Source organism: Microtus pennsylvanicus, chromosome 10 (assembly GCF_037038515.1).
Source record: "Microtus pennsylvanicus isolate mMicPen1 chromosome 10, mMicPen1.hap1, whole genome shotgun sequence".
Classification (NCBI taxonomy): Eukaryota; Metazoa; Chordata; class Mammalia; order Rodentia; family Cricetidae; genus Microtus; species Microtus pennsylvanicus.
In genome coordinates this window covers 35,519,802-35,534,456 of record NC_134588.1, presented here as the reverse complement: position 1 = coordinate 35,534,456, position 14,655 = coordinate 35,519,802, and the positions used below count along the sequence as shown (strand labels likewise).

General features: G+C 34.4%; 1 protein-coding gene across 3 annotated transcripts in view; it reads right to left on the bottom strand.

Annotated features, from left to right (window-relative positions):
- The window catches only part of Kcnt2 (potassium sodium-activated channel subfamily T member 2), a 353,892-nt gene that overhangs the window by 56,913 nt on the left and 282,324 nt on the right, over positions 1-14,655 (bottom strand). For all 3 annotated transcript variants that reach the window (XM_075988160.1, XM_075988159.1, XM_075988161.1), the window contains 2 exons: positions 9,767-9,838; positions 6,710-6,844 (listed from right to left, as the gene is read on the bottom strand). In XM_075988160.1, the coding sequence (XP_075844275.1) occupies positions 6,710-6,844; positions 9,767-9,838 (207 nt within the window). The remainder of the gene's footprint in view (positions 1-6,709; positions 6,845-9,766; positions 9,839-14,655) is intronic.

Below are 14,655 nucleotides of genomic sequence, written 5' to 3'. Positions count from 1 at the left end.
TTTTATCACTTTCCAAGAAATATCTGCCAGGCAGCCCTGGAACATGATATTCTGTAATTCAGACTCTAGAGAAACAAAGACAAAATATAGAAAAGAGTCTTCAAAAAATACAAGTGTCGGTAAAATCTTCCTAGTACTTGCAATATAAAAGACCTTTTCAATCCATGAACAAGTCACTGATTGATTGATTGATGATTGATTGACAGACAATATTTGGTATAGTCCAGGCTAGTCTTATATTTGCTAGGAAACAAAATATGATACAAAATATGATTGCTTGATCTTTCTGCCTCTACTTCTAGAGCACTAAAGTTTCCTAGTAATATCACCATGCTGAGAATTGTGTGATGTCAGGCATCTAACCCAGTGCTCCAAATACAGTCTATCCAAGGAACTTGTAGGTGAGTTAATGTATTGCATGAAAAATATTTGTATTTTTATTATTTTTATTAGGTTCATATTTTATATTCTATTTCCTTCTATTAAAAAAATAAAAATATGAGAACTAAGAAACAAGTACAAGCATGAGGATGTACTTTTGATAAGGAAGGTTTGAATGAAAAAATAAAAAACAAGACAGGATTTTTGTTTAATAAAATAAGGTTTGTCCCAAGAAAAGTGAGCAGTTTATTCCATAAAGGAAATTGTTAACAAAGAGAAAAGTGCATATCATGAAAGACCCAAGTAAATCACAAAGGATTGTGGGGGATAAATCTTAAGAGAATATGTGTAATTAAGGATAGTAAAATTCCTAAGACATCTACCCACGTGGTGGTCGTAGATACCTTTAATCCTAGCACTTGGAAGACAGAGGCTTGTAGATCTCTGTGAGTTCAAGGCCAGCCTGGTACACAAGAGCTAGTTCCAGGCCAGGCTCCAAAGTCACAAAGAAACCCTGTCCAAAAACCAAACCAAACTAACCAACCAACCAACCAAACAAACAAACAAACAAACAAACAAAAAACCAAAACAAACAAAAAATTCCTAAGATATCTAACAAGTTCTTATTTTTCAAACACCTTGTTGTTGACTCTTTTGCTCCTATATCTTTTTATTTGCTGATTGTACTTTAATACATTGCAACTGCTCTCTTGGTGGCATGCTGTCAGAGTCCAGCTCCTAACTATAGAGAACCAGAAATATCATCCTTTCAGAAGCCAGGACATTAGCTACAAAACAGACAAAATCAAGCTGGCAAAGGAGGCTAGCATGTTTGTTGGAAGAGCTATTGTTTTCTTACAAACCTTGTTTGCATTTGATCATAAAGCTAATTCCTGGACATTGGTCACTTATTTTCTGAAAAATCTCAAGGGAGGGCAGTTAGGAGCAAATCAACATTAAATGGCTAACAAGCAATGTCCTCAGGGACATTTCAATGTCTTCCGAGATATTTAAATTATGTCAAGGAGGAAATTTGCATAATCAGAATATAGTCAGGCCAGACAGGATATGGTGCTGTAGAACAATCTTTGTAAACTGTAAATTTGTATTATTCTCATTGGTTAATAGATCTGACTGATCTATAACTGGGCAGGAAGAGATTGGGCAGGAAAGCTTGACTAGGAGGACTTAGGAAAGAAGGATGTGTCTGAGGAAATGCCATGATACACAGAGCGAGGAGGATGGAAAGTTGATACATTAGGTAATCAAGCCTCGGGGCAGCACATAGATTAATAGAAATGGGCTAATTTAAGTTATAAGAGCTATGGAAGAATAAGTCTAAGCTATCAGCTGAGCATTTATGCTTTTTTGCTGGCAGGACAGAAATGTCTGCCCACAGTGGGGCATGTATATAATCCCATGACTCTTGAGCTTGAAGCAAGACAATCATATATCTGAGGTCTGCCAGGAATTTATAGTGACTTACTTTTATACAGCCACCAACAAAGATGGGGTAAGGTGTGACGTAAGAAAAGTTCTCATGCCTGATTACCTGACACTGAATAAATGCCTTATCATCTGGCTTCTACTTGCAATCTGTTTACGTTTGCTTAGGGGACAAGCATTTTCCAGGAACTTTCACCTAAGTTTAGAGTATCAACACAAATCCCTCAAGGTTGAGGCATAAAAGCAAATGAAGGGAATCCTAACCATCTTTATAGAAAATTGATACTGCATGTATTTCATTTGTCTGAGAATTTCACCTTCTGGATAGATATGTTAAAAATGTTTATATTTACCAAAAGAATTAAGAAAGTTCCTAAAATTTTCTCTGATAAAGAAATGAGGGATTACCCTACTTTTGATCTGTTGGATTTTTTTTTCTAATCTAATATGACACTTACAGAACTCATGGACACCTTTCTAATTATCTTTAAAAAAAAAAAACAGAGATAGTTCTTAGCCTAACTACTTCCTGGTGGACATATATGCAGTTTTCTGCCAGAAATCTGACTCACAAATTTCTCTGACTCACCCTGAAGGGTACTTGTCAGTGATGGCAAGGGAGTATCTTGGGGCAGGAATGATCATATTTTTATAACGTCTCTACTCAACTAAAGCTATGACAACAGAGACAACTACTTCTGACGATCTTATAGGGACCAAGCTAAGACAATGTTGAATTGGACCATAGGTTGGACAGGATTTCTCTATTCTTCAACCCTCTTGCCCCATGACCCAATTCTTTGTCTGTTTAAATTCCAAGGGCTCAACGATGATCTGAAGATGAACCTTGGAATACTGGATCCTGCTTTTGATTGTTTTATTTGTAGGACCCTAATCCCTTATTCTCAAAGGGGCGAGAAAAAATTTCCTAGCAGAATATTTTCCCAAGAAGATAGTGGCCTTCCCCTCTCCCAGGGGAGATTCCCTGCACAAGGTCACTTAGCTTAGTCCAGCCAGCCACCTGGTACAGGCTGATAAAGATGGCCTAACTCAGAAACAGTGGTCTTGCTCTAAGAACAAGGAAAAAGCTGACTTAGCAGGATGGGAGGGAGCAAAAGTCCTTGCACCCATGCCAAAGCAGCTTCAAAGAGTCTCTTTGTAGTTATGCCTTTAAAAGCTTACCCCACAGAGGAGATAAAACTTCTCTTTATCCCACTATAACCAGGATGGAGATGTTTGTATTATGCTGATTAAACCTTGCTTATTACAGTCTGGGCCTCTCTGGTGGTCTCTCTCTGGGGGTTGTAATCTGGGCACAACATTATTCAGTGTACTTGATTAAATCTCCTTTCTCTGCTTTTCACCATTCCTCAGTTCATACAGGTAGTTTCCATTGTCAAACTGACACATTTGATATAAAGGAATCCTAGAGGAGTGATTTCCTCCTGGACCACGTCTGTGAGGCATTTTCTTCACTGTTAACTGATGTAGGCCTAGTTCACTCTGGGTGGTGTCATTCCTCAGAAGGTAGGCCTGGTTGTATAAGACAGCCAACTGGACAAACCAGGGAAAGCAAGCCAGGAGATAGTGATCCTCATTGTCCTGCCTTGTGCTCCTTCCCTACTGCCTGCACAAACAGACTATAACCTTTAAACTGAAGCAAAGTGTTCCCAATGCCCAGATTGCTTTGGCACAAGGTGTTCATTACAACAACAGAAACAAATTAAGCATCTTGTCTCTTACTTGGCATATAGGGATGAGTGTCCAAACCTAGTCTGTTAAGCTGTTAGAGCCTGAGGTTTGGCCCTAGAACCCCTGGGCTAACATTAATCACCACAGTTTGACTCAACCTTTCTGAACTAGTTTCTCCAGCAGAGGGATGTAGATAACAGACTATTTGCTGATTGATTTGGCTTTCACAATCTGCCACTGTGAGTGATTCATACCCTTTCTCTTTGTATTGCTGGAGAACACAGGAGTTTTTTTGTTGGCTCTTAGATTTGCAGAATTTAATTGAAGGACAATTTTATTAGTTTTTGCAAGTAAAACAACAGATAGGTAAAAGATATTTCAGCAGCAGCTGGGAATGAGAAGATAGACTTAACAAGACCAACTTCTTTGAGTTTTCTTTGTCAGAATCACTGAAGTCGTCAGGCTAAGCTTAGAACTTTGTCAGTTGTCCTCACCATGGGGGTTGGGTAAGATGTTTTCAGAGTTAGCATGGAATTCTGAGAAGTGAAAGAGAATTTAGGATTTGGTCTGGTATTAGAAAAAAATTTAATAGAAGGGGGAAAGAAAAAAATTATAATTTTACTCTGCAAGTTGGCGGCTTTCTTAGTGAAGATGTCTAAGCCAATATAAGGAGTGAGGGGCCGAAGTTCAGTCTGGACAGAGAGAAGAAAACGCCTCACTCAACTAGGAAGAGTGAAACAGTAGGGGGGCCAGCTGATGGCATCAGAGCAATTAAAGGAATATAACGATTTAGAAGAGTTAGAAAAAAATAGAAAGTTAAAGCAAATTCAGACTGAGTGAAGAAACTGAGAGTTTAGAAGGTAAAACTACTCAGAGTTCAAGGTCATGTCATTGACTAAGAGTGAGGTTAAGCTGTTGAAAGGAATGTTTATATAGGACTACTGGTACATCCGTGTTAGAGTAGACTTAGGGTGGCAATAATCACATTAAACTGGAAACTAAACCCTGTGAGCAATGCAGAAAAGTGACCAAGACATAGGGACTAACACTACAAAATCGATGTGCTAAGTCTTACATAACTTTGCCATTTATTTGTATGGAGATATATCTTACACTGTAGGAATCTACAGATACTTTATATTCATTATGTAAGGCTAAGATATCTTTATTAACATGGGCTTATTAGTTCATAAGTCAATTAAAAACAGAAAAAAATTTCCCTGAAAAGTATTGTTATGTATATTTTAAAATAATGACTATGTCTCTATAGAACCCAGAAAAAGAAAGAAAAAAAAATCCATTTAAAATTATTTTTAACCAGTTCTTATAAAATTCTGTTGGAATTTATTCACCCTAAATGCCATAAAAATTATACAACTTCTAAAATAGCCTACTCTTTTATTTTATTTTTTTTTTATGCTGGGATTAAAATGATGACATTTCCCCCTTCTTTTCACTACATCTAAATCCTCCTCTATACCCTCTGCTGGTCTCTTTCAAATCAATGACCTTAATTACGTTAATTGTTAATAGATATATTCCTAAATATATTAACATAAGCTTCTCATTCCCTATAAGGTTACTTGTACAAATATGGTTTCAGGACTGACCATTTGGAACTGGATAACCAATTGGTATACTCTTTCCTGGAAAAGACTGTTTCTCCTGTTCTTAGAATTCGTAGTTAGCTATAACGCTTTGTGTACGATTGTGCTCTCCTTAAAGACCTTACATTGTTCATTCATTCATTCATTCATTCATTCATTCATTCATTCATGCACGCATGCAGACTTGCATCCATCAGCCAGATACTCAGAGAAGGGCTATTTTGTGTCAGTTGTCTATAATATATCTTCTTTGAATAACTTTGATCAGTTAGCTTCAAGTGATTAATTAGCACTTCTCAATAAGACAAAGATGAATTATTGTCTTGGAACTACATAATCTATTCAAAGAGAAGATAATGCAGATTAAACCAATCTTAACTCTGTCATGACAGAATTAAACACAGGACACTGGAAGTAAAATAGCACATTTAGTTTGAAACTTTCATCTCTGAAAGATCTAATTACCTTTTGCAAAGCATGGAAGGGGAAAAAGTATGTTTTTTCTTACTTTATTTACTGACTATGGATCTCAAGATTGAATTAATTTCTTCTTTATTTCTCTAAAGTAATGAGTTGCTGATAAAGATCATATTTTCAATATCTTAGTTTCAATATCATTAGTTTTCAAAGTACTATTCAAGACAACCATATTAGTGGTATTCTGCATATTCTGTCACATTGTAAAAACTTTACAGTGTATATTCTTCGTGCTCAAGCTAAACTTCTTATGCAAATTCAGGGTATATGTTTCTGGCTGTGGCAGTATGATAGATTCTTTACATATCTTATAGCTAGTTGTCACTTTTCCATTTCAAGGTTCATTTTCTCAGAATTTTATGGCTGTGGGAAACTGAATTTCAATTAGGTTAGGAAGACATTAGGTCATAAAGTTAGTGATGTCAGAAGAGGCTCTAGGTGGACATGGTACCAAATGGACTTTGCGGCTCTCTACAATAAGGTTTTTCGAATTTTTTATTCTGTCACAAGAACCTGGCAGTTATATGACTCATGATTATAGTAAAAATGTCTAATATGTATTATATATTTAATTAATATATATTAAAATGCCAATTTTTAAGACAATATATTTTTTATCTTGATAGCAAAATCATGATATTTTAAAATATTTAAGTTACAAGTAGTCTTGAAAGTGCTATATTGAGGTTTAGAGAAGGAAAGTCCTGAAAAATCACGGATCAAAATGTGACTACATTTGGGACTCACACCTAAGTTACTACGTGTGATTTCTAAATTCAACCTATAAACAGAGGTATTTGGACGTCACTGTCATTGCTACCAATGAAGGTATGTTGGTGAAGGGAAGAGAAGGGTGAAAGTGTTGAGAAGATTTGAATTACTGTAATACTCCAGTAGGTCACACATTTCTCTTTTTCAAAACCAGAAATAGTGCAGTCTGTGATGCTGAAGTTTCACAGTATGTGCTAAATAAGTATCTGCTTCATGGTCAAATGACTAAAGGAAGGACCCAAGGCCCGGCTTCATATCACACTGTCACTCCTCACGTACAGATCGAATGAAACCCATTACAAACGGACACCACGGGCTCGGCTTTAGAGGCATACCTGAAAAGGGTCTGTACGTTCACGATGGTTTTGGCGTCTGCCATGTAGTCTTCCTCAGCACTCATGGTGCTCTCCTTGTCCACAACCACCATGTTGGCAGCAAAGGTCACGCCACACCTGAGCAAATCATCTAGGCTTTGATAAAAATCCACAAGAAAAAAAAAAGAACACAATTTTAAAATCAATCACAATACTATGATCACTGTTGATATTTGTTTATCGTTAGGTTTATGTATGTTGTCTTTATAGATGAATTTATCAAGAACACAGACAGACATTAAGGAGAATTATAAGATAATATGATCTGGCAATATGCAAAATTCAGAATGCTGCAGATACCAACTGTTTCAAAGCACCCATATTTGGAATCTGTTTTTAGTAACACTTACTATATAAACAGTAAAATAGAAAGAAAGTTAATGATAATTCATTATTACAGTTAGTGTACCACTTCAAGGACACAATATTACAATTGGTTGAAGATTCTAAAAAGCTTTCTGCGAAAGTGTAAGAGGGGTAAAGACTATGCTAATTCAGGTAACAAAGCTAATGTAGAAGTATGCTATAAGTATTTTTTAATGCCTAGATTTATTTATTGAAAATCTCTATACTACAGATTCTTGCTACACTAGAAAGAGAGTAGGATGTATGTATATGTATACCTACTTGTGATAAATAAAGCTAGAACAACTTTTTAGCAAAGGACTGAATGGCCAAAGATTTTTTGTCTGCCCGAGGTGACTAGAAAAACTAGGGTTCAAGCACTTATTACCTATTCTACTCAGTTTTTCTTCCTGTCCCTGTAAAATTTCTTGACTAGCATTTTCCATAAAAAAAAAGGATGTTTACCATTGAGGCTGAAATAGGGCAACTGTTTCACTGTCTTTGCTGTATACAGACTTTAAAAAAAATTTAAAAAAATGCCAGGACAAAATCGAGTGGGACTATACTTGATCCCATACAAGAATGTAGCAGTTACAAGGTTCAGTGAAGACAGATAAGAAGAAAATTAGTCCAGACCTCCTGATTCAAAAGAGCAACAATAAAATGTACACAACTACAGTCGCTACCGATAGTTACTAAAGTTTGTTTCTAGAAATTACTTTAAAGCAGATGGTTGGTTCATAAAGCCATGTACCTCACAGTGGCATTATCAAGGCCTAAGCCTAAGACCTCCAGAAATAATTCAGGTATGTGGCAGGCCGGGAAAAAGGGATGAGGGAGGGCAGCAGGAGAGAGAAATACTGTGCTTAAATTTGGAGCTATTTTCTGTGACAGAGATTTTATAGTGAAAACTGTAAAAACAGAATTTCATTTCAAATAAATTCACCATGAGAAAAGAGCCCAGAAATATAACATTCAATCAACACAATGTTCCTCAAGATTAAATCCCTAATATAATAGATCGACTTTAAGTGTAGGAGATTCATTGTACTTATTATTATTGCATCATAAAAGTATATTATAGAAAGTATCTGGCAGCAACTGGGGGTTTAGGCCAGTATTAACGAGCTTGTCAGCATTTGTAACTCCTTGGTTTAAGAGCCCTTGATCACTGGAAAAAGCTGCTTCTCCTTAAGGAGAATATGATGATAACTAAGTCAACTCGCTTCTAGCATCTAGTGATTTCAACTTATCTCCTAATATTTCAGCCTTCAAAAGATTTTTCTCCATCAAAATTCTCGATTAGAATTTTATAGGAAAAGGGAATATAAATTTGTAAGAAGTCAGTTTTGCTGAGTCAAAGAATAAATAATTGCACAAAACTGATGCAAATGTTGAACACAGATTTTCTTAAGTGGGATTGTTCTGACTTTACATGTTCTCAGGTGCATTTGTTGATTTCATCCTTAATCTATTTCCTGTTGTAGTTACTCAGGACTGCAAATTATCACTAAATTCTGTGTTAGAATTTAGAGATAACAAAATAATTGAGATGTTATTAGTGAAACATTTGGAACTGCTATGCGATTAATCCTTTAGTTTTTCTAATTAACACCCTAACTTATTTCGAGTGTCCTATGACTGTATTTTTATGACTCTAGGCTCTCTTTCCTCTCCCTGCTACTGCTCGACTGTGTATCATTTTTAAGCATGGTTGCTTTACAAAGTTCAGCCACCAGAGGGCAGCCAATGAAAAGCAATCCAAGAGAAATAAGCCCTAAAGATACTCTAACCAGGGATCCCTTTTATCCTTCCAAGACTCAGTTTTTCTAAGGACTGGAATGTGAAATTTGCAAGTATGAGGAAGTATTCTTGTTCCAAATAGGTTTTATATTGCATGGACATTTCAAATAACGCAATCAAGAATTATACATGGACACTTCATATATAATTCCCTCTCTAATATATACACGTGCATATAGATATGGTGACCCACCTTAAATACTTACTAGTCTAAAATCAATCAACCTTGGTTCATCTCCTTCTTAGGAACTTAATTCTCTAAGTTTCCTTTTTTATTAGCGTAGATACTTTACAATAGTATTTCATGTAATTTGTCTGGTGATAATTTACCTTTTCTCAATAATGGTGTCACAACAGAGTATATTTATGTTTTATGTTACTGCATTACATAATTACATGCATTACATAATTTCAATTGAGAAATTATATTATTATAAATTACTAAATATGCTTGAATAACTTGTCAAGCTATTTTTACTGTTTTTATTTCAAGTTATTGTAATGGTCTCACTGCATTGAAATGTGGAATTTTAAAGCATTTTTTGATGCCTTTAGCAATAATATTACTAATATTATTATTACATAATATTATGTCCTTTTGCAAGAGACATAAGACTGAAAGAGCTCTTCAAATGGTGTGCATCTGACCAGTTTGACATGCAGCAATGTCTGTTGCAATTCAACAATGAATTATGGCTTAGGCAGTATGATAGAAGATGCAGAACACAGGGGCATGAGCTCTGCAAGCATGGGTCACCATATTTACTGTATCAACACGACAAAGTACACGCATCATGCAGGACCAAGACACAGCACTTGACAGACCACAGGACACTACACTACTCATGTGCCATAGATATTGTCACCTACTTGTCAATAGAGCCCACCATGTAGTAAACCATTGGAAACCAACAGATTGCATCCAGAAAATGCATATCTGGCCTATGTAGCAGATGGGTTACAAAATGAAACACAGTGTCACAACAGAGGCAGCACTTCTAGGAAAGGGAAGCAAGTTCATTTAGTTTGCATTTCCAAAACCAAACACAAGGTACATCCTAAACTGCTATTTTGCTAAAGATTATCATTTGCACTTCTTATGAACCACAAAGTACACAAAGAAATGTGAAGTATAAATCAGAAACATTATGGCAAAATTCTACAAAATCTTTCATGATTACTCTTAGTGAGTACATAATGTTCATCGATTAGTTCAGTTACACAATGCAGAAGAGGATTTGACAATGAAGAGCAAACGGTTTTGTTTTCTTAGATGACCTCAAGCACCACAAATACCTCTAAGAAGTAATTGGTAAGCTTGAGAATCAAAAGAGCTTTGTCAAAGGAATGTATATAATCACAGCGTGCTCCATATCTCAGTGTGTCGGGTATAAGGTCTATATATGCATGGAAAACTGTGTTATATAAAGTTACACTGACATTTACCCGATGTAATGGTGAGCAAATGTTCATTAAGACCAAAATCTTTACTTTTAAGATCAGCAAAGGAAAGAATCATAAAGTTCAAATGTTCTTAGAAATCACCTAAAAAGCTATATCCACTTCATAGCTTTTAGTTTATAATAATCAGCATATACAGATTAAAATTTCATTCAATGAGCAGTAAAATGTATTCTTTTATATTTATAAAACTGCATCTGATTAATTTATAAGATATGTAGAATCTTAACTACATAGATAAAAATCATGAAAACACAATATGTTTCATTCTTTAAAAAGACAGGTGGCAGAACTGGAGAATATTATAGAGGTGATTTTACTTTGGATTTTGAAAACTGAGTAGGGATTTGGCAAGTACGACAGAGCAGGGAAACTCCAGGTTAAGGTAATGAGAGAGTCTTTGCCGTTTCCCAGATGCTGATCCCCAGTGTGATCAATTCTTTTCCTAACCGTTTTCTTTCTGCTATCGTCCCTCCAATTTCCTTGAACTCTAAAGAAAAAGAAGGTACACTACAGTAATGTAGTAACAAAACTTTCCAAATGATAATACTATTAAAATTTTGCCTGAATTGCTTCCTCCAGTGAATTTATTTGCAATAGTGAATGAACCGGTACTTTTACTTTGTTTTAATCTACATAATTCAGTTTTGAAAATATTGAATTATTTAACTGATAAATCATATTCACTTTATGTAGCCATTTCTAGTTTAATTTCCATATAGCATGTTATGCACACATTTAGATGGCTTTTGGGCATCATCAGTTTTGTCAAGATCCCAAGCATTCACAGAGTAGATATTGTTATCAGTCTTAAGTCATTCTTAAAGATCTTGATATATGATGATTTGAATCAGTATTCTAACACATACATTTGTGGGATTTAGGATAGAGATTTCAATTCTATTTGTAGACACTTTGTTGCTTCTCAACATAGAAAGATAATGTTTTGGGGATCTCGATATACTTCATAATTTTAGAAGCATATGTAAGGATGCAAGCACTAAAAGTACTGAAAGATCAAGATGTTTTGGGTCTTAAAAACATTTTTGGGCTAATCTTACATTAATAGCTTGTTTTTGTTTTTTTAAGTGCCATTCTTAATTGGTAATTGTAGATATGTACATGTATTTAATGATATCTAGTTTAATCTGCCATATTCATTTAGGTTACGATTATATCAATTCTTTATACTATCTCTCTGCACAAATTTCCCACTGAGTCTCCAGTCTATGCTTTTCTGAACTATTTCATAATAGATCATTGAATTCAACATGAGACGTAATTTTTTCTAAGAAATAAAGTGTACCCAGGTCATTGTGGCAAATAAGGCTTTAAGCTATGGCTGCCATCATGTGAAAGATAAAATTCAAGGTGAGACCTTCATAGATTTCCTTTTCATCCTTTGGTTGAAGAGATGACAAACTTTAAATGTGTGGGGGAAAAAGGTCTTTTTAAAGAAAACTCATCAATGTTATTTACGATCTATTTACAACATGTATTTAAATAAACCAGAAGTCTTCCAAATTGTTCAAACTTGCTTTTAAATAGGGATAATACTATGCATCTTCATGTGGTTTCAGCTATCACAAGGAAAAATCAAGTACCCTAAACTTTGTAAAAACATATTTTTGATGAAAGACACTAACTTTAAGACTCCTCTATGATGTACAATTTTACAAACAATTTTACATTCATATATTTTGTAACTGTTCAAAGTTGACAACTGTATTTAAAACACCAAGCTACTTAATAATTGAATTTTCCTAATCATTGGGAGGCAGTGAATTAGCAAGCATAATTATACATTAAAAAGCATTAATATTGAGAAACTAAACAAACACATAGAACATTCATCACAAATATGTTTCTTGTCTCTATTTTATATCATGTTCCAAGAGTACAATGAAAACTTTAATATACAAGAAAATTATTAATAAAACAAAATAAAATGTGTTACTTTTTTCTGGGTGCCAAATAGAGAATCCTATTTTGTCTATTAAATATGGCATGAAAGAATCATGGTGAAAAAAAAAGAAATGTGATGAAAGGATCAGATGACTTATCTATAAATTTTATTAAAAAACATATAAAAATGTAAAACTTATTATTTATACAAAATAGATAAATCACTTATTACACACAAAGAAATATTTTAGTTTGTTTAATCTAAGAGACAGTGATAAATATATCAATTGATGCAGATCAGAATAAATTCATAGACCAAAGTAAAAAAAAAACACAGAATTACCAGTTATAAATAAAATAAAATAACAAAAATATACAAAGCAGTCAGTGTTCTAGCATTTCTGGACTGTCACCTAGATTTGATCTTGCCTTAGTATGTGACACATATTATCTAAGCTAGGAATAACTTAAATTTCTTACCATTTACAAATTAAAGAAAAAAGGAGACGAGGTACAAGAATAAATACCATCTAGGCTGCTCTAGAGGTTAAGCTTAGGTCTCATTTTGTCTGCCTCAAACAAAATGATAAGGGGGGTATTTATCTTGTATTTTAGCAATTATTTACAAATAAGCTGAAATGTTTACATATTATATGCAAAGAGGTAGATTGATGTAAAGAATGATTAGTGTAAAAATTAATGAGTTCAGCATGCATCTCACTCATTTATGTTTGTTTGTTTGTTTTTGTTTTTGAAGACAGGGTTTCCTTGGGTAGCCCTGGCTGTTTTGGAACTCACTTTGTAGACCAAACTTGCCATGAATTCACAGAAACCCATGTGCATCTGTCTTCTGAGTACTGGGATGATTAAAGACATGCGTCACCATGGCCTGGATACCCCCATACCACTTTGAGCTGGCCCAATCTCCTGCTTCCTGGCACATTTTGTCTAACTTTGTTTAATATATTCCAGCTTTTATTGTCTGCTAAATTTCAGCTGGGTGACCTTTAAGGTAGTGTCTATAATAAAAATATTTGAAATCTTTCTAGCACGGAACATCGAGGAGAGCAGATGGTGTCCCAATCAGAACTGACATCACTCTGATGAACTGTGGACAGATCAGCACTGCTCGGCTGAGGCACATAAAAGATGTTTTCAATGCGCCAGGCTTGATAAACATTGAAATGTGTAAGTCTTTTTGTTTGGAAATATTCTGTAACATCTATTTTATACTGGTATGTGTTTTAAGTATTAACATTTTAATACTTCATATTTATGACATATCTGTTTCTATATGGAATTAATTTTGTCTTTTCGATTAATTTATCTCCACAGCCATTCACTTAATATTATCTTCACCACTGCCCATTTAAACTTTGTCAAACCCCCAAATTAAGTAATGCTTGCCAAAGTAGAAAGGGTCATGATTATAAAAGTTATTGAATATGGATCTGTTTTAAAGAGCATAGCATCATTTTATATAAATTTGTACAACAAATTGCAGACCAGAAGCCATTTCAGAGCAACAGGTGTTTCATTGTTTCAAAAGGGGAGAAAAGATTGCATAGGACTCTCTGGAGCATTAGTTATTGGAGTTCAGGTTTTGATTCCTCATTCTTCATCAAAGAAGCTGAAGATAAGTAAAAATGTTAGATGTCCCTTTGGAGACATACCCAGGAAGCTGAAGGTTTTATAACATGTCCTTGCAATTTAGTAAATAAATTGAAACAATTATAATACATAGTGTATGCTAATAAAACAACCACTTTAAACTTAAGTAGGATTATGCTTAGCATAAATCAGCAAACAGCAGCACCATGTTGAAATTTATAATCCAAACCATCAGCAATTGGTAAGGGTGATATATCTTCAATGGGTAAATATTGGAATTTAGGCTAGTTTGTTGTCTATAAAACTAACTGAAAATAATACATATTGTCTGTACATTTGTAACTAAATCTCACCTTAGGTAAGATACAGAGGAAAGAACAATGAATTAGTCATTGCATAGCTGGACCTAATTCTAAAATTGATCTTGGGAATATTATCTGGATGTCATTACATCTTCAGCTCTGCTTCATACCATTCATAACAAAAGTTTATTCAAACGTTTAAATTAAATGCAAGCATTAAGACTGCTAACTTCCTGAGTACGTTTCTCTGGAGCCATGATTTCTATGTATTATGATTATATAAAATAAGATACAAATATCAAATATGATGATTTGTAATGAATATTTAACATTCACTATTATTATAACTATATACAGGGAAAGCCCACCAACTTTTTTAATTGATCTCCATGGTTACATTCAATTAAGAGAGTATTGAAAGGTGATATGTACACAGAAATTGTGACCTTAAAGAGAAATAGTAACCTGTCAGTAATCCAG